Source organism: Aulonocara stuartgranti, assembly GCF_965226115.1.
Source record: "Aulonocara stuartgranti genome assembly, chromosome: 16".
Classification (NCBI taxonomy): domain Eukaryota; kingdom Metazoa; phylum Chordata; class Actinopteri; order Cichliformes; family Cichlidae; genus Aulonocara; species Aulonocara stuartgranti.
In genome coordinates this window covers 16,712,888-16,733,387 of record NC_138952.1, presented here as the reverse complement: position 1 = coordinate 16,733,387, position 20,500 = coordinate 16,712,888, and the positions used below count along the sequence as shown (strand labels likewise).

The 20,500-nt window shown below is 39.0% G+C and overlaps 1 protein-coding gene across 5 annotated transcripts; it reads right to left on the bottom strand.

Moving 5' to 3' along the window:
- Positions 1–1,778: 1,778 nt before the first annotated feature.
- itga6a (integrin, alpha 6a) lies at positions 1,779–20,104 on the bottom strand. Of its 5 annotated transcripts, none has more exons than XM_082508009.1 (26): positions 19,838–20,104; positions 12,139–12,263; positions 11,939–12,018; positions 11,590–11,851; positions 11,340–11,471; positions 10,191–10,401; positions 9,785–9,978; positions 9,607–9,701; positions 8,932–9,059; positions 8,756–8,845; positions 8,609–8,670; positions 8,367–8,533; positions 7,917–8,057; positions 7,704–7,822; positions 7,257–7,419; positions 6,007–6,093; positions 5,836–5,915; positions 5,664–5,738; positions 5,470–5,572; positions 4,794–4,970; positions 4,577–4,672; positions 4,391–4,501; positions 4,197–4,289; positions 3,973–4,101; positions 2,904–3,027; positions 2,284–2,398 (listed from the first exon to the last, which is right to left on the bottom strand). In XM_082508009.1, the coding sequence occupies exons 1-25, from the start codon at positions 20,023–20,025 to the stop codon at positions 2,920–2,922; spliced, it is 3,216 nt and encodes a 1,071-aa protein (XP_082364135.1). In that variant the 5' UTR covers positions 20,026–20,104; the 3' UTR covers positions 2,284–2,398; positions 2,904–2,919. The 5 variants fall into 5 exon arrangements, with proteins under 5 accessions (XP_082364133.1, XP_082364134.1, XP_082364137.1 ...); XM_082508010.1 differs by having other exon boundaries at positions 2,313–2,398; positions 2,900–3,027; XM_082508007.1 differs by lacking the exon at positions 2,904–3,027 and having other exon boundaries at positions 1,779–2,398.
- Between the last annotated feature and the right edge of the window lie 396 nt (positions 20,105–20,500).

Here is a 20,500-nt window from a genome sequence, read left to right as displayed (position 1 = left end):
TCTTGTGCTGAACAATAATTTATAATACCATTATTTATAGAACACTTTTTAAAACATACTAAGTTCTTCATGTTGTGATATCTCCAAACACAGTACATATAAATGCATGTTCTAACATAAAAGCAGTGGCAGTGGTAGTTTTGCAGGTTTTACTACGTTTAGTAGTAAAACCTGCAAAACCTGCAAATGAATTAATCGTTAATTGTTCAGTAACAGGTTTAAAACTTTGCTTTTTGCTAAATCATACAGGTAGGGTTGGATCGGGTGACCCTGAATTCTCTCTTAGTTATCCTCCATTAGGTGTAGGCTCCTGTGGGATTCCCATAATGCATTGAGTATTTCTTTTTCAGACACCTTTCTTACTCACCATGTGTTTATACACCTCCATTGAATCACTACTTATTATTAATCTGCGGTTCTCTTCCACAGCATGTCTTTATCCCGTCTTCCTTCCATCACCCCAACCACCCCTGGCCGCCCCTCCCCGAGCCTGGTTCTGCTGTTAAAGGGGAGTTTTTCCTTCCCACTGTCACCAAAGCGCTTGCTCATATGGCATCATATGATTGTTGGGGTTTTCCCCGTTGTATTAGTGTGGGGTCTACTTTACAGTATAAAGCGCCTTGAGGTGATTGTTGTTGTAATTTGGCAGTGTATAAATAAGATTGAATTGAATCAGATACTTCATGTGTTTGGATTTCTGACTATCTGAAAACTCGCTATTAGAAAGGAGTTTGTTACAGCTGAATGTGAAATAACTTTATAAAGATAACTGACTTCAGTCCTGCTTTCATGTCAGATATGTTCATGACAAGAAAATTCAACAGGAAAAGATTTTCTTTAAGCATTTTTATTTTACTTGGCAAAAACTTTTTTTTAAGGCATTTTGAATTAAAGCGTTTCACTTGATTTTCACCGTCTTCGCTTTGAATTCCCCACAGAGACCAAAAAGTGAGGCTCGTAGTACAGTAGATGGAGTTCATATGTGAGAACCAAGGTGAGCTAATGTGAGCAGAGAGGAAAAATGGAGCTGCTCTCACATTAGACTCGCACAGTTATTTTCAAATATCTATTGTTTGTGACAAGACAATGTACCTAAATGTACCTAAATGTCATTTCAAAGAAGAAAAAACAGAAAATTTACATACTTACCATTCACAGAAAAAAAACCTCATTTACATTCATATTACAGTGACTGGCTGTACCTTCTGTAACAGCATCTTTACAGGTCTACCTAAAAAATCAGTCAGACAACTACAGCTCATTCAGAACTCTGCTGCTCGAGTCCTCACTAAGACCAAAAAAGTGGACCACATCAGTCCAGCTCTGAGGTCCTTACACTGGCTGCCTGTCCGTCAGAGGATAGACTTTAAAGTTCTGATGCTGGCCTATAAAGCTCTGAATGGTTTAGGACCAAAATACATCAATGACCTCCTGACCCAGTATGAACCTTCCAGATCCCTCAGGTCATCTGGATCCGGTCTTTTATCAGTTCCCAGAGTCAGAACCAGACACGGAGAAGCTGCATTCAGCTTTTATGCTCCTTATATCTGGAACAAACTCCCAGAAAGCCTCAGATCAGCTGAAACACTCAGTTTATTTAAATCCAGGTTGAAGACTCACCTGTTCTCAGCTGCATTTGAATAAAGCACCAAATCCACACTTTAAGCTTAAATTTCAAAACTTACATTTAACTACTGATTTTATCTACTGTTCTGATTTTATTTGTTTGGATTTTATATACTGTTGTTTGTTTGTTTGTTTGTTTGTTAATTAGTTAGTTAGTTTATTTGCTTGTTTTATTCAATTTTAAATCATGCTTTTTATTTGTTCTTGTTTCTAATGTCTCTGTAAAGCACTTTGAATCACCTTGTTGTTGAATTGTGCTATACAAATAAACTTGCCTTGCCTTGCCTTGCCTTGCCTTCCAGTGAGACAGTACAACTTTAAAAACAGCAGTAAACTTTGCCCATTGTTATTCGGCTTCAGACATGAGTGGATAAAACTTTGGTTGCTTGATTTGATTTCTTTTTTAAAAAAAAAAAAAGTATAAATATAAAATGCGCAGACATATTCAAATATATACAACGATTAGAAAAAATAGTTCATAGGCTATACAGTGTAAAAAGCATTATCTGCATTTAGCAATAAAAAAAACTATATCTGAGCAACATGTTAATGAAATTATTAATTAAGATCAGTTTTGTCTTTGTTCAAACATCTGAGCAGAAAAAGGTCATGAGTAACTTTCATTGTCGATCCAAGTCGTCATCCACTGCTTTTTTTCAAAAGGATCGTGTTTCACTTTTCCATCTTTGTGCTCAAGAGTTTCCTTTCTTATCCGCACTGCGTGGTAACGAGGGACGCTGTCGTTTTCTTTGGAGCGTTTGAAGAATCCACACTAGGAAAGAGAAATTTTAAAGAAAACACAATGCATTAATAACTTTAAAAAAAATGTATCAGCAATATTCCCACAGTCTGTAAAGGAGCTGTGCAGAAATGCTGAGGAAGCATGCTCAGTGGCAACAGAGCATGCTTGCAACCTTGACTTTTGCAGCAGAACAGGTGCAGGGATGTCAGGAAAAGCGCCTGCAGAAGCACTAGGGGAAATTAGTAAGTCTACTGGCGAGAAAATGCATTACTCTTGAAAAATCCACAGAACCATATTGCACAAAGAGCTTATTAATAAAAAAATATATATACATTTATTTTCTTATGTAGACGAAAAATATCTCTCTTCAGCATGTCTATTTCACTCAATTTAGGAGCAAAGTGACTTTTTCCCCACAAATAACACGTGCAATATGAGTCTGATTTGAATTTTCCTTCAACAAGTCAGCAGAATTTGCTTAAAAGCAAGTTCATTAGTCACTGCAGTAACCACACGCCATGCTGACTTTACCCACGTTCAGAGAGCATATATCAGTCCTCAGCACTGAGTTTGTCTTTTTCAGACGGCTGAATGTTGATCTCTGCCTTCTGATATGCAGCATTGTACTGGTCTTTAGATGGTCTCCTGAAGAAACCACACTGAGGAGGAGCAAGGGTGGTGAAGTGTTACAAACGTGTCCAGCAGGAGCAAACATACATTTTTAAAGCAAATACTTCCTCCGGAGTCCAGTGTTGATGTGCAGATGTTATATGACAAATAACAAACGTGTAGAAAATATTAAACTTCGGGTTATGATTTACACCTTCTTAAAACTGTGTTGTGGCGAGTTTTATTATCAGTTATATGTCCAGGTTTTGGTATGACCCACCCAGACCCTGAGTGAGTTTACCCAACAGTGTATTTTAGTCACCAAATAACAGATTTATATGGATGGAAACTTTTAATGCAAATCTAACAATAAACTATCATTTAGAGCTGACAAGCTCTCCAGTGCAGAGCTCTTTGCCATAATTAAAGAGTGAATTTTCATTTTTACACTTCACCTTCTGTAAAGTGAAAAAAGGGGGAAAGTTTTTATTAATGGAGCCGGTTGGCAGATTTTATTACAGCTGACCAGAGCTAGGCTGGCAACTAATGTCAAGGCACCGAAATACTTGTTTTGAAAGCCATGTGTCTTGGTCCCATAGGGACTAAGTAAAGCGCCATACAAATACAGGCCATGTTTCCACACAAATGTCTGCAAAGGCAGACTGCATGGCTAGGTGCTTGACTTTATAATCCTGTGGGGATTGGACTGAAAACACTCGAATTCAAAGAATAAGAGGTGGGGCCCAACACTTTTGTCCATATAGTGTATCAATATCTCATATACTCACAATAAAACCAAACCGAGAAAGGCAATCAGAGCATAAAAATCTAGCAAAAAAGGTGAAAATGTTATTTTTAAGTATCTTTAGCTTTATTTTCAGGCTTCATTTACCTTTTCTAATTGGCTAATTTTCACGAGGGGTTCTCTAAATTCATGTTCTTTTCTCATATCCATGTCCATTGTGTAACTGTAGGTGTGACATCCATGTTCTCACCTTCCACAGCAGATAAACCAGTAGAATCAAAATCAAGAGTCCTATGAGAACTGCCACCAGGATGATCCACCAGGGAACTCCTCCCTGATACTTAGCTGCTTCATCGTCAGGAGACACGTTCACATTCACCTGGAAAAAAACATAAAAGGGAGGAAATCCGAGAGACTGAGTTGGGACCGACACAGCAATAAGGTTAATGTCGTTATGCAGCTTGAATTGCTTACATTTGTGTTTTGATTGGTCAGTATGACGTTTTCCCTCTGAGTATCAAATTCAAGTGTGGCTTTTACTGACAAGGTTGAACTAGGGGCATACTCCTGTGTGCAAAAAACAACAATTATTAATGAAGCAAAATCATGAGATTTGATTTATCTCACATGAAGAGACATGTGAAAACAATAAAAATGCTGTTTATTACCTCAATAAAGGTTGAGTTCCACAGACGGGATCTCAATACGACTACTGTACCATCGAGCCCCTGCAGGGGGCACTTGAACACCACACATTTTTCCATCCCATCTTCACAGGACTAGTAGGCAAATACACAGTTAAACATCATATAAACACTTTTATTAAACTGTGCATGTGCATTTATATCACTTACAAAAACTCTCTTCTTGTCCTTCAGCGAAGACGTTTTTCCACCAGTTTTTCTTTCTTCTTTCATAATTTCTCGTTTTGTTCGATGCACAGAGGACTGCTGAAAGAACATCTCGTTAATTCAACACAGAATCAAACAGGGCAGGCATGTCATAATGGCCCATTCATCAGTGGTCTAATTTCAGCTGTAACACATGAAGCTGAACGCTTAAATATGCTACCTGAGCAATATTCAGAGGGTTGATCTCAGTTTTAGGGGAGCAATGGATTTTCTCTGGTCCTTCAGAAGTGATGCTCATCAGGTACAGAAGCCATTTCCCATTTTTTTGAATTTTGGGCCAAAAAATGTTTAGTGAGGTTTCGAAAGAAGGTTTCAAGTGCTTCCACGAGTTGTTTATCTGGAGGAGAAATTAACAGGAAACAACTCTGCAATTTCACATAAACATTGCAACCACTTTATTAGGTACACGTTGCTAGCGCTGGGTTGAATCTCCCTTAACCTGAACTGTCTTAAATCTACATATTATAGCTTGAACAAGGTGCTGGAAATATTCAACACTGAGATTTTGGTCCATATTGACGTGATATCTGATATCTGATATCTGAATCCCCCGTTTCATCACATCCCAATGATGCTCTATTGGCCTGAGTTCTGGTAACTTTGGAGGCCATTTGAGTACAATCACCTCATTGTCATGTTCAAGAAACCTTTTTGAGAGGGTATGAGCTTTGTGACACTGTGATCATGAAGGTATGGACGTGGTCAGCAACAATACTCGCATGTAAGTACCTAATTATATATTTGCATTAACAAACAGGTATACCCAATAAAGTGACCAGTAAGTTTTATGAAAACAATATTAATATTAAAAAAATAGGTGAAATGTATGAACTTACAGTGAAAGTAAAGTTAATCGAACTTCCAATTTCTTCTTCTGACTTCATTGCACTTTCTCCTCTCACAACACCTCCAAAAAACACCTGGGTAGGATTAGCTTCCCTGATGACAACAAGCGAGAAGGTTGGAGGTCCTGTATAGGTATAAAGGTGAAGTCAAACAAGTCAAGGAATCTCTGCGAGAACAAACTTACCCAGAGACAGACAAAGGCCATTCAATGATCACTTTACACTTTACTTTTACATGGATTGCTTCTTGGTAGCTGGTCCTAAACGAAAAGGATAGTAATATTAATAACAATAACACATTCCAGTTTGAAAGTGTGCAGCACATAACAGAAAGCGAATCTCAGCATCTTTACTTACGTATTCAGCTGCAGGTCGATCTCAATCTCAGTGGTGTCTAAAGTCACATGTGCAGCACTCAGGATGACTTTAAAGGTAACCTTGTGAAAAAGTAGTAGCATTTCTTACATATGAATTACAACAGCCAAGTGTCTTAGAAAGCATTAGCGCAGGAGCGTGACATTTCTGTACCTTTGAGTTTCTCTTAAAAGGATTTCCCAGCTCACATTCTGCTTGAGAGCTGTTTACATTTGCATCACAGGTGATCAGGTTTTCCATCTAGAAAAGAACACATCGGAAAACGTGTGTAATATATCCAAGTATTTACTTTATGACGCGGTCATAAGCTGTATATAAAAGATGGATGTAGCCACTAGGCTTTAGAAAAGGTAAAGCCCCTTAAACCTGCAATTTTCCAAAGGGCCAACAGGGGGCGACTCTCTTGTTGATGATGTAGAACTGTACTTGAGCTTAGCTGCTAGCATGCAAACTATTACAAACGCTAAAGAACATGCACAAAGATATGGAAGCCCGTTTCCGCCACTAAATAAAAATAAAAAAGCTAGTATCCATAACTCGAAATTTCGAGTTACTTTTGTCAAAATTTCGAGTTAGCTCTGCCAATCAAAGATATACGTGAATGAGGTCGCTTTCTTGTTACCCGGAAGCATATGGCGCAGAGGAACGCGCACTCAAAAACGGATCCCAACAAATTGGCGCTTTCGCAAGTACGTTTGCTGATAGTAACACCATGTGATTCAGCTAATAACACAGGGATTTCATCATTTGTGAAGCCAGGCTGAAAACACTCAGCAATCTGTGTATTCACGACTGGATGTAATACCGGTAGCTTAGCTGTAGCATTTGTAGCTGAGGGCTTCAGCTTCTGGGTAACAAGGAAATGACGTCATTCACGTAGATTACTGATTGGCAGCGCTAACTCGAAATTTCGAGTTGCTTTTCTCAAAATTTTGAGTTAATAAATCGAAATTTCGAGAAAATAACTCGGAATTTTGAGAAAATAACTCGAAATTTTGAGTTATGGATCCTTTTTTTTTTGTGGCGGAAACGGGCTTCCATACAAAGAAGGCCAAGCTTTTAAACCCGTAACAGTCCCATTACGTTGTTTTTTATATGCCAGAAGAGTGGAACAAGCAGTCACTGTCATGGATTCAATCAGTCAGGGATTTGTGTTTAATTATCTGAATACTGGATTTTCCTCTTGCCAGGCCCACCTCTCTCATCATCATCATCCATATACTGTGTATTCATACCTCCTGCATATTAAACAGCGGAAATGCTCCAGGTATTTTAAGCCACAGTGGAAGTCATTTTTTAGTATTTTGATTAATGCTTTTAGGGCTTGAATCAATTGCAGGTAAAGGACTTTAAATTTTGTAACTTTCTTACAATACAACAAAGTAATTTTACAGTCGACTTACTGTTGTTTGATCGGTGCGGACTCCAGAATATGACATGGTATTTGGGAAGGTCCCCACCAGCTTTGCCTCATAAGCATCGTCACCATTCATGTTGCTTACTGTCACCAACACAGCCAAGTCCTTCCTCTGGGATTTCACAATAAACTCTGGGATGCCGTTCTTGCTGCAGACACACAGTCATGACCAGTGATGAAAAAAACAAAAACAAAGAAAACATGCTTCTTCAGTGATAACAATCGTGTAGCAAACTGTGTATGTTGTGCAATCAGCATGTCTGAGCTTAAGTAGGGTTGGTGGCCCAGTGAGACTCAACCATTCACTTTGATGTGTGTCATCCAAAAGGCCAAAGCATGAAAAAGCAGGGTGGGTTTTAAAGTCCAACTGGTCCCATTACAAAACTCAATCAATGCTACTTTATATTACTACAGTCTGAGAATGAGTTTTAACCTCTTATTTAACGGGGGGTACTCCTCTTTGTTGGCTTCTTTGTAGTGTAGACTATAATTCATCTTTAGGTTACTTTTGCAAATATGATCGCTTCCACATCCTTCTTTTAGAAAGTTCACCTGAAACAACAGGAAATGACGACAAATATACAAATGTTACATAACAAACTCGACACAATGAGTTTTAGTGTTTACATTTAGAAGTTGCCTTTACCTCAGAAATGATTTTGCTCGGTTGAGTGGCGTCTAAAATGGGAATCATGCGAGGGAGGCCATTGATTGATTCCTCTTGTTTTGTACTTATATCTGCCGACACCTCAATGGGAATGCTACGCATCTTGTCCTTGATGTTATCCTTCGTGAATCACAAAAAAAGGCTTTTAATGCATTTATTATTATGATTTACTGTTACTGTCTCTGTTTTAATATATACTATTACAGTTTTGATTTATATAATTTCACTATTCATTTATTATAAATGACCTCAAAGTTAGCACTACATATGTTCATGCACGGTCATTTTTCGAATACTGACATCTCCAAGAAATTGTTATTACTATCGTCAACGTCCATGTCTTCATTTTTTTAATAATTTCTCCAGTTTAAAGTTGAGAGAGGCTTCTAGCTTGTTCTCAGTGATGTAGCTGTGTGACACTTGATTTACCTTAAGTCTGGCTATTAGTTTGATACACTTTTGCTGATTTTGCTCTTTGAGTTTTAAGGTGCCGTTGAACTGGTATTCTAGTTCAGAGCTGGAGTCGTTTAAGAACATCGCTCTGGAAGTCAGTCCTCTCCTGTGAGCTCTGTCCACCTCCACAGAATAGCTAACAGCTGCAGTGTTGAAGTAAAATGTTAGAAAAAAATAAATTTGAAAATGGAAAAATAATGTAATAAATTTTTACATACTAAGCTTTGGATTATAAGATGCAGGATTAGCTTTGTAGGAAAAGCATGCCATCACAGTGAAACTATGGACAGAAAACAGATATTGTTAGGAAAAAGAAAGTTTTCACTCTGAAGTCTGTTTGAATATAATAATATAAGAACACCTACCAAACATGGTCCCCACACGTCTTATTTGTAAGACTTATTTCATTTGGAGACACTTTGACAACACTGTTGAGGCTAATGACTGGCCTTGTTCTAAAAGAAAGATGGTTAAATAAAACTGTGATTGAGGTCAGTAGGACTTTAACTAAATTTAAACTAACGGTTAAGGCCACAGTTACCTGTAAATCATAGCTGAATCTGACAGAGAGCCTATAGCCAAGTCTGGATAAGAGTTACCATCCAGGTCCATGTTTCCTGCAAGAGAATAGCCGAAAAATCGAATGTTGTGGTCTTTCCCTGAAAGGATCTGGAAAATAAAGATGGAACTGAAATTAAGCGAGGAAAAGAAACACGGTAAAGACAAAGTTGTCCCAATGAGGTTTTTTAAATTAGCAGCTAAACTAGCTGAAGATTTTACTTTACCTTAGTATGTCTGAGTTTAAGAGCAAGAAGAAATATTAATAATGAGAAAATGCTGTAGCACAGGCTTTCTATCTCTTGATCCCAAGTCTGAAAAAAATTTCAGATGCAAAATCCTGTTTTTCCAAGACTGTTAAGGCTCACTATTAGGGGTAGCCGTGTATTTTTCTTATTATTATTTTTTAAAAAACTGTACCAAACCGATGTTTCTTAAGTCCAGCAGTTATGGAGAAACACTTTTATTCATTTGGAGCCGTTATTAGGTTCATCAGGAATATGCTGGTGGAAAAAAAAGTAATTTTGAACTTTGGCAGCTAGCTTTAGAGGTTTATCACTAGCAACATGGTTCTGCAACAGCATAAACCAGACTTCATGAAAGCATTCAGACTGTAACAAAACACTGATGTAATATAATTTTCTAAACAAATATCCACCTGTGCAGGGGTCGTTTTGATCCCCTGTGCAGAGCCGTGATAAATGTAGACTTTTCCTGTCCCAGAATCTTCCTGCGGAGCTCCAATCGCAATGTCTGTATGAGGAAAAAACACAATTTATGTGACTGCAAATGACAAAGACAAGACAAACACAGCGCAAAAAGGTCAGCTTAATCACCTTTATATGAGTCTTGATTGATGTCGCCGATGTTCTCTACTGCCACGCCAAACATCGAGTCTTTGGTCCCTATTAGACGGACAGGAGTGTTTCCTTCCCAAACTCCTGCATTGTTGATGTAAACATAAACAGCTCCCCCAATGTCTTCACCCTTCATGTAGAACTGAGGGGCTCCTATTACTATGTCTTGCCACCTAGTATCACATAGAGTGAAAAAACAAAAAACGCTATTAAAAGTACTTAAAAACGGAAAATATTTTTTTAAATGAAGTGATATTAAAGAAAGTTGTGCAAATCTGAAATTTATGTGTTTTATACTCTTTTGTGAATTGTTAAGTTTGGATCGAGTCTACTCTTCTGAACAATCTAATAAATGTACCCAAAGGCAGTCAGAAATGTTACACACCCATCGTTATTCAGGTCCACTACAGCCACGTCGTATCCAAAGCAGGATCCCAGACCCGGACCATGCAGAATGTACTCCGTTGAGAGGTTTCCTGCTACCATGTCCTGCTTGAACAGGACTACAGCTCCGCTGTGATTGGCCCTGGGCGCTCCAGCCACCACTGTCAGCTTACCCCTAGTGGTGATGTGGTGTCCCGAATCAAGGGAGAATCCTAAAGTGTGTTAAATGAAGTAGGTTTATAGTGCTGTGCAAAAGTGTTGAGCTACCTCTCATTGCTTTATATTTTGCGAGAAAAATGGAAAGTAGGTGCAGCAGTTTATTGACACATACACAAAAATACATGGAAATATAGTATCTAAGGCCGAAACATGTGAGTCTGAACATCTAACAAACTTGAAAGTCAGTGCTTGGTATGACCAGCTTTACTCTTCAAAGCTCTCTGACACAAGCTTTCTTGTAATTTCTCTAATTCGTCTTCAGAAATAGTTCTCCAGGCTTCTTGAAGGACAATCAAAGCTCTTCTTTCGATGTTGGCCTGAGCAGGTTTGAGGGACATGCTTGCTTGGTAAGCCTAATTTTGTACTTTTATACAATGTCTGTGAAGGTTCTCAGTCATCCAGGTCATCGTAGTCAAAGGAGCTTGCAAGAAAAGTGTCTGGACTTCTTGAAGTTGCTTGAAGACGTTTCACCTCTCATCCGAGAAGCTTCTTCAGTTCTAAGGTCAAATGGCGGAGAGTCCCAGATTTAAACCCAGTGGGAGTTTCCCCCCAAAGTGGGACAAAGGACCCCCTGACCCCCTTTATACAATGATATGAAAACCAAAGTTTTTACAGGTCTCTCTGAAGTCCTCTGAAAAACTAAGTACACCCCAGAATTCAGTAGTTTGTAAAATCACGTGTAGCAGCAATAATAACTTGATGAATATCTTCATGTATGCATAATCATCCAGGTAAGGAAATCCCAGAAAGTTACTTCTGTTTATCTGGATATTTCCGTATGACCATATTGGTCTTTACATCTTTTTAAAGGAATTTTGGCTCACTCTTTTTTACATTATTGTTTTAGCTCATTCACGTTTGCTTGAGGAAATTAATGAACTAACATCAAACAAGTGACGGAAAAAAAAATATCTGTGGGTGTTCAACTCACCGAGGTAGCTGTTTCCAGGTACAGGCACAAAATCAGGGTCCCTGACTTTTTCATTCCCAACTTCATATGGGCCGTCATCAAATATTCCCATGTCCAGAAAAGTACTGTTATTCTGCTCCAGTCGCGCTATCCCTAGATTTAAGAGCACAAAGTGATGAGAAAAATTAGGATTAAAAAATGAGATTCATGTACAAAAATTAAATCCTCTAATGAAGATAAACAGCATATAAAGACACAATCACATAGTGACCTCTCCAGTTGTAAGCTCCCACTGCTCCAAAAACCATGTAATGGTAGTCATTGGTGAAAGTAGCTGCCAGTCCTTGCTGGCATGTTCCAAACATTGCGTGGCCTTCAGGTCTGCCATCGCAGAATTTCCATTCACCTCCATCCTCAGAAGACTGAGGGTCAATGGTTAGGTCCTGACTCAGAATATAACAACGTCCGGGGATGTGATGAGTCTCCTCTGGAGTATTCACATTCAAACGCCTCTGATAGCGATGAGCACATGTCTGAAGAAAAAGATACGAGTAAGACCTTTACTGAACCAGGGCACGAGGATCCACAGAACGATGGTTTTAATACTTAGTTTGACTCACCACAATCTTCCCCCCAGGTCCCTGACTCTTCACTGACACCCCCATCCACTGATTCTCTTTATTCTCAAGTCTCAGATCCGCTGAAAATTTGCCAACAGACATAATTGAACATTTTACTTGGAAAGCTTGGTTTCTACAAATTGTCAAAATTACAAAGGCAGTGGATTTTGTTTAGGTAGGTATGCAGGCAGAGTTCTCACCATTATCATCAAATTTGATACGCTCACAATTACTAGACTGGGTGACTTCACATTTATACAGGCCTCCAGTGATATTGGCTTTTTGGTTTTGCAAAGACCGGGCTCTGGGTGCACCAATCAGTACCCTAAAAAACACACAAAAAACAAGACAGAAATATATTTAATCCAAAACTTATTTCATAAAAAGTTTGGGAACTGTTGCTTTAGTTACCTTTGCTGGGATACCATTCAACAAAGCCACAGCTTGTAGAATTTCACACACATATAAAAACATATAAAAACATCAACAGTGATAATGAAGGGAAACAACAAATGAGTGCAATACTGATGGTTAAAGGACAGCTGTCATCATTTTGGCCCTGCTGGGGCTCCTCAAGTGCTAGTATGCCTATCTCTGAGGCTAATTTATGGCTCCACTTCCACAATTCTGAGTAAATTCCCTTCTGCCTCACTCAGTTCTCTGTCATACCTTTCATGATCCCTATTAGTACAATGGGTGACATGATCTAACAACCCCGCTTTAGGTGACTATCAGATATGCAGAATGCCGGTTAACAAAAGCTTGACTATGAGAAATTATTTGTTAAAATAATGTTTTAATGCTCAGATGTGTTTGCTTCATTTTAAAATTCGTAAAATAAAAAGAACTTTCACCAGAAAGCCAGACAAAAATGAAAACAATATCATTACATCATATCCTTCTGGGATCAAGCAGCACCAGACGTCCACTACCAGGAGCAGAAGATCAAAAAGAAATAACAATTGACAATTGAAAAGCATGTTTCTTTAAGCTACAATACTACAATACAATTCTTAAACTGTTTACAATAAAATAAAACATCAAAACATTTTTGTTTTCTTGGCTCTCAGGAGCATCTTTTATTTTTTAGGAACAAAAATTAGAGAAGTTCCAAATATGGCAATAAACTAGTGTTTTCACACCCTGCAGAGGGCAAGGGGGAACTCAACCAGACTATTGCTTTTCAGTGTTGTGGTTGTTGCTCTCTTCTAAACACACTTCCCTTTGAAACCCCGCACTGTCGCAGAGACTCACACATCTTTTAACATCTCAGAAAGAGATTCTGTGTTTTATATGTTTTCAGCAGCCGGTACGATGACATACGCAGCACCAACACACAGGTCACTGGGGTTCAACAGACTGTCTTTTTACAGATTGATTTAAGAAACACAGACAAATGCATGAACAAATAGTTTTCAAAAACCCAGCCTGTTTCTGCCAAAAATTATGTGCAGACCAGGTTATTTTACAGGACTATGAAATAGTAAGACTGGGTGTGATTATGCTGATTATACACCTACATTTGCACTTAAATATATCTGAATATTTTTATGTTTTTCTTTCGAGCTTTTACTGCACATGAATCATGGTCCCTCCTGTGCAGTGCAGTGTGCAACGGTCACATTTTACGCGTTTTTTAACATGTTTTACAGTTATTTCAGGAAGAAAGTGAAAGGGTCTAAAAACATGAAATTTCTATGAATTAACTGTACAAAATACACTGATATACAGCGCTTCTCATAAAGTACATTTTACTACTTGGCTTGAAAATGTAATTGTTAACACTTTTTAAAAACGTTTTTAGGATTCATTCAGCAGCTTCAAATACAGTTGCAGTGCATCTGCAATTAGATACTGTATCTGGGTATGAAATGCAGTGAGCACCTGCTTTGTGTGACTTTTTACACAGTGTCAGAGTCAAGTAAATGTGCAAGGAAGTGAGGGAGAAAAACCACAAGCAGTCTTGATCAGATAGAGTGGGGTTGAACCACTTCCTGCACTAAAAGTAACACTGAGCACACAACTGAGATGGCCTGTTAAAAATAAAAGGAAATAAAGGTTATTACTTGTGATCAAGTAAAATCACATCATATATAACAGTATGCCATATAAGTTTTAACAAATACTATCACCTCATCCACAGACTGAAGAAGTCGGTTGGATGAAGCGTTTCTCCCCCTTAAAACGCTACGTCAACTTTCAGGGATTTCCTTAGCTGGATGATTGAGCATGCATCAAGACTCAACCACAACTCTTCCCTCCACTCAGTGTTGTGGTACTTGCACAGGTCAAAGACACAGTGGATGATATTATTGTTATCATTTAGACAAATAGATAAAATCTTAACATAAATCACAGCTCTTAACAGAAAATTGTGACACTTGCCATTTGATACAGACGTCTGATTTTCAGGCTTGATTGATTTTAAACTTTAACACACTGTAACTGTGTGCCAGTGAACAGAACACATCAGACTACAGGATGTGAGTCACTGGGGACCAGTTGGCACCAAAACAATAGTTTGACGCATTTTACACTAACAGTCATCTAAACACTTCACATGTTAGCTGACCATCAAGCTTACAATGAAGGAATTTGTTTTAAGGAATGAAAGGAAATCCTCTCTTTCTTCCTCACTGCAGCTGACTCTGACCCACCTATTGATCTGTAGGGTCGGCCCCGCTGTGTTTCATTTGCTCAACACGGACCCTCCTAACCGAGCCGTTAAACATCCTCTCAAACAAAGCCCGGCGACATGCAAATATTAAAAAGGAATCTTTACAGTTTGTTACAGTTTGGGATTATGGGTAAATGATAAAACTAAGAAATATCAAAGTTATTTTAAATGCAGGTTCATTCAATAAATCTTAAAAGCAGCTGGACGTTGGTGTGTTTGCCACTGTGTTTGTGAGCTCCTTAAGCAACACTCTGCAGCTGCTGTAACATAAGATAAGAGATAACACTTTCTTTTCATTGCACAGTCATACTTGGTTCAATGAAATTGGAAACGGTCACATGTTGGACCTAAGCACAACTAAAACACACAAAACACAACACAGTAGACCATAAAGTGGGTTTTTTTTAAAAGTGCAAAAAAAGGTATGACTTAATAAATAAAAGAATAAATGTAATGTTAAAAGTTTTCCCCTACTTGTTCCTTTGTGGTATGTTTTATTTCCTGCCCTGTTCAGATCTAAACTATATTTAGTATATTAGAAAAACCTGCCTTCTTTTTATCGGCCATCTGATACCTGTGGTTGCAAAGGACCGCCAGCTTCTCTGCCAGTCTGCTCAGTCACTCATTTCTGGCCACGCTGATGAAATCATTAACTCCCTTTTGTAAACAAAGGTCATTTTAAGTGTTAGAAATAAGGAATATGAAGGGAATGCTCGTTGACTGATGACCTGTAGTTGTCAGGATCAACCCCTCACTTTGCTTTGTTTGTTTTTCCATCTGAAATATAATTTCAGTCATAAAGACATTTTTAACAGAATATCAACATATCTAGTGCCTATGGAAGCCCATTTTCAAGATCCATCATTCCTATGTTCCTGTAGCACATCATGTTATTTAATTCAACTGTATCACCTTAAAAAGCTAATTATGTTGGCACAGCTGAAAACTGATGATTAAAGAAGCAACAACGTAGTTAGCTGAGTATCTGTCAGTCTTGGTGCATGTGATGATATTGCCAACAGAACTTTCTTCTGAAGATGTGCATAAAAAGCTCTAACCAGAATAGAAACAGAAGTGGGAGGCCTTTGTGTACAACCAAGAAAGAAAACAAGTACATCGATCTAAACTGAGAAAGCATCCTCAGCTCGCAGCTTTAATGAATGGCTCCTGTAAAATAAAGACCCCCAACAGTGACGGTGAGGAGGTGACGAGAATGTAGGCAGAGCTGCAAAGAAAAAGCCTAATCTGAGAGTGGACAGTAAAAAGACACTAATACCGAACAGATGAGGATAGACTCAGTACAAAAAACATATTGAGCAACATGTGAGAATTTGCACGGTCCAATTTGTAAACTGCCAAAAACACAGCCTAATCAACGAAACAGGGACCACACATGCTGATATTAGCATCATGGATGTGCATGTGTATCTAAGTAACAAGAAATGAAGAAAGAGTGTGAAAGTTTGTTCGTTTTTTCTGGGCTACTGAGGAAAAATGTAACCATGTCAGATGTAAAATGTCCCACTCAGAGTCATCATGTGGGGTGTCTTTCACTGCGGCGTAAATGCATAGTGGCGGGTGTTGGCTTTCACAGTGATCTCACTGGTCTCTGTTAACAGATGTGCTCCAATGCCTTCACAGCTGTGCACTCAAAGCAAGAAGAAACTCACAGCTGTTCCAACTGTTTCAGTTTACACATCGCACACTGATTGTTGCTGACCTGTGATTGGCTGACACACATCACAGAATCGTGTCAACTTTAAGTAAAGATTAAAGTTTTTAGAGGATTTTCGGGGGGTCTGTTTATTGACCACTTATCTGTTATCTTGACACTAGCCAGACATTGGTGTGAAGTTTGACTGGAGTATCTCCACTGATGATTCACTGATGCGTTTAATCTATCGGGTTACATGTGCACAGATGGCCGTGCATGCCCAGTCTGGTTTCATTGAGAGAATGTTAAAAACCATCTTTAACATATTACTCATGAAAGAGGCATCAAAATGCCAAATAGCAACTTTTTGCAATACTTTCAGTGACTTATGGAAATGAGAGTCTACTTTGCTTTAATTATCTCTTTAGAAATCAAACAAAAACAAAACACCTTATGACTATACTTAACCAACACGATGGTTTCCTGATTATTAAATTCACCAGCACTTTAATCATCAGAAGAGTCAAAAAAATGTGTTTTTTTAGCTGAAATTCAGCCTGTGTAGGTTTGGCATGAGAGGAGTTACATCTACCGCTCATCAGGGCAGAGGGCCTAAAAAAGAGCCAGTGAAGTCCAGCATTCCTCTCGTCACATATGATTTATCATAATCAGACTGATGCACAGTAAGTAGTGATAGCCAGCAGAGATTTGCAGCTGCCGGCGATTGTCATGACGCGTTTTCGTAAAAAATCGGGAGCGACGGATGTTGGACAGCGTGACGCATCCCTGACTTGCGGTTTCGCCGGCTCAGAGGTCCTCAGAGCTTTAGGTCACGCAGAGCTGTTCTGCTGTTCTGCTGAGCTTCCTCTTGTCTCGTCTGACTGATTATCTCAGGGTCACACAAGGATCTAGAGCTAAGATCATGACTGAGCTGCTGTTTATTACGTCATTACTGTCCTTTTATTATTTCCGTACAGCTACACTTTCTCAGTGTCTCAGTGTCTGAAGTTTCAACCAAGAAGAGCTGAAGAATGTGAGCTCATTGTAACTAGGGCTCCAATTAATGAGTCACTTCAGTGCTTGTACGTTTTGTCAACTAAAACAACAAAGTAATTATTTAAGTCAGTTTTTAAATAAAACCATATAAAACCACATAAAACCATAAACATATCTTTCTTTTATATGATCAGGAGGACTCATTCTTACTCTGTGGAGTTATCTTCTTCTTTTCAGGGGTCTCCCACAGTGGACTGTCTACCTCCATCTCACCTTATTCCTAGCCTCCTCCAGTGTCACACCAACCCATGCATGTCCTCATCTGTCTTCAGCCAACAATAGCACAATTTCCACTAACATCTTGCTGGTCAGCTGCACAAGTGACAGCTGTTGTTACTCAGGCTTTGATTGATCCAACATGGAAATTTTACAGATGATGCGTATCTTTGAGTTTACACAGCATGTCCTTCCTGGCACAACCCTCCCCTTTTATGGGCACTGGTAGTACACTGGTTTGTGGCCCCCTGTGGTTGGGGGTGTGGCTGGTTAAGTAATGCTAAATCAAATATTAATTAGCTCACATGTGGAAAAAAAAAAAAAGTGGTTCCTGCAAAGAAGAAGTTGTTTGAGTGGTTCAAGTGGTTATGCTTGCTTTATCTCTGACTTATCAGAGGAGTTCAACATGCCGACTCAAACTTCGGTATGAAAACATGAATTTGGATCATTTTTAGTTTTAAACAAGTTTTTTAAAGATTTCTGAAATATTTGTGTCTTCTAGTTTTTACGAGAGCTGGTCTAATACATTTCTTTAGCAGTGCATATTTTCTTCTGGCATTATTTAAACATGTAAACTGTTTTGAAGGGAGTTCTCTTGAATACACAAAACAGCTCATGAAACCAAGTTACTTGAAGCTCCATAAACCTTGTTGTGAGTACTGTTTTCTTTTCTTTTTTTTTTTACTGCAAACTATATCTGACAAGCATATGAAAACATGCAGCTTGCTGCCCTTACAGCTCAACCAAGCGAGGCGGTTATGTTTACATCCTGTAATAAGCACAGGCCTCTTGTCAGGTAGATGTGCGCTTACTTCTGCACAGCTGTTGAGCTTGGTGATTAGGAAGAAAACATTTCCTATATGAAAATGCTCACATCACTCAGCTTTCCCTATAAGCTTTTATTTTTTGTCTAAACAACAGTCCAAAACCTGAAATATTCAGGTTCCTTTCACATAAAAAAAGATGCTCTGGTTTTTCCTCCCCTAAATAAGGTTTGCTTCCTCACTGAGCAGGATGTAAAAGAGGCACGCTCCCCAGACTTTTACAGGCTGAAAACAAACTCTCAAGCCAGTGTCACATTTCAAGGCTCTATTTGCCCGACAAATATGACATCAGTTTCATGACTTTTCCCTCCCTTTAGACTTGCCAAGCCAGACAAATGTTAAAGTTCCTCTTTTCAGTTTGAATGCTTCTTTGTGAACAAAGAAATGTTTGTGAAAAAGCGATCTGAAAAATCCAGCTTTAAAAACTTCACTTCAACATGACCTGTCTTGGCACGGTGGTCAAAACAGCAGTTAGATTAAATTACACAATTTAAGAGTAATCGCTTCTCATCCCTGATCTCTTTTTCTCAACATGCTGCTGCAGGGTCCCGTGAGTGCCAGCATTTTTATACACCACACCCTCTTCTCAACACTGAGGAGGCAGGATGATCAGGGTCACTACACCACTGTCGATTCTGCCCCTTCTGCACTGCTCAAACAAAACTCACTGACATGTGAGTGAGGCTGCATTAGTCAGCATGTTCTGATTTCTCTTCTTAATTGTCTCACAAGAGCAAAAATCTAATCTAATCTAAAAACTGCCAGGATCGTGCAGAACGCCAGCAAACAAAGCTGATAACAGGAAACCTAGAAGATTAAAAGACAAGAGAATAATGAAAGCCACATTATTATAGCATCTTGAATGGAAATTTTTTGGCTGTTTGTAATCGGTGAATGAAATGTCAGGAATAATAGCTTCGATCCTTTTTATGTACATTGAAAAATCCACTCGTTTGCAAAGCAATCCTGAGACCCTTTTATTTCCTATTACCTCTCTCCTCGCAGTGCTGCCTCGGTTTGACCCTGCAGGCACATTTGCATGACACTACAAGCATTGTAAATTCACTTGTTATCCTTTGGCTGTTTCCCTACTTCATATTCAAAGTATCAGCGGGGAAACTGCTGATATCACCGAGAATTGAAACAAAACGTGTGAGAAACCCTGTGGGGTTTGGGGAAAACTGGGTAAAAAAAAAAAAGATAAAGTTAAAGGACATTGTATTAGAAAGTTGCTCTAACGCACGACTGTAACACGTGAGAGGGTTAAAGAGTTATTTTCTCTCATTATTTAAAGTTTAAACAGAAAGTAGGTAGAGTGTAAGCCAGTCAGTCCTCACAGCACTTCCAGTCACATTTGAATTTCTGCGCTGATGCCACCTGACAGAAAAGTCCCTAAACTTGCTTGTTAAATGAACCTGTTCCAAGGAGCTCAGACAGCTCTACAGACGTGAACATCTGGAGACATCACTCACATGACTTTGTCCGGGTTGAGCTGCCGGTGCATGGCCAGAGAAAAGCCGAACAGGCTCCCAGGCTCTCCGTCTTTCCTGAGGACATGATCGGTGTCCAGGTTAAAGCCGAGCACAAAAGTTGCCTCCAGGACATAAACGAAGAATAAAAGTGCAGCGTGAGCAGCAGAGCGTCCTCCCTGCGGCAGCATTGCAGCGTCGTACAGATCTGCCCAACCGTCCCAAAATTAGGCTCCTCTCTGCTCTGTCAATTGATGACTGAAAGCTGCCTCTGTTTGAACCCCACCGGGTTAGGGTGGTACTCCACGGCGCCACCTCTGGCCATGATGGCGGAGTGTGTCACTGAATCACTTACAGTGGGGCAAAAAAGTATTTAGTCAGCCACCGATTGTGCAAGTTCCCCCACTTAAAATGATGACAGAGGTCAGTAATTTGCACCAGAGGTACACTTCAACTGTGAGAGACAGAATGTGAAAAAAAAATCCATGAATCCACATGGTAGGATTTGTAAAGAATTTATTCGTAAATCAGGGTGGAAAATAAGTATTTGGTCAATAACAAAAATACAACTCAATACTTTGTAACATAACCCCAGATCGAGGGAGATTATCAGTGGTCTTGTATGTCTTCCATTTTCTGATGATTGCTCCCACAGTTGATTTTTTT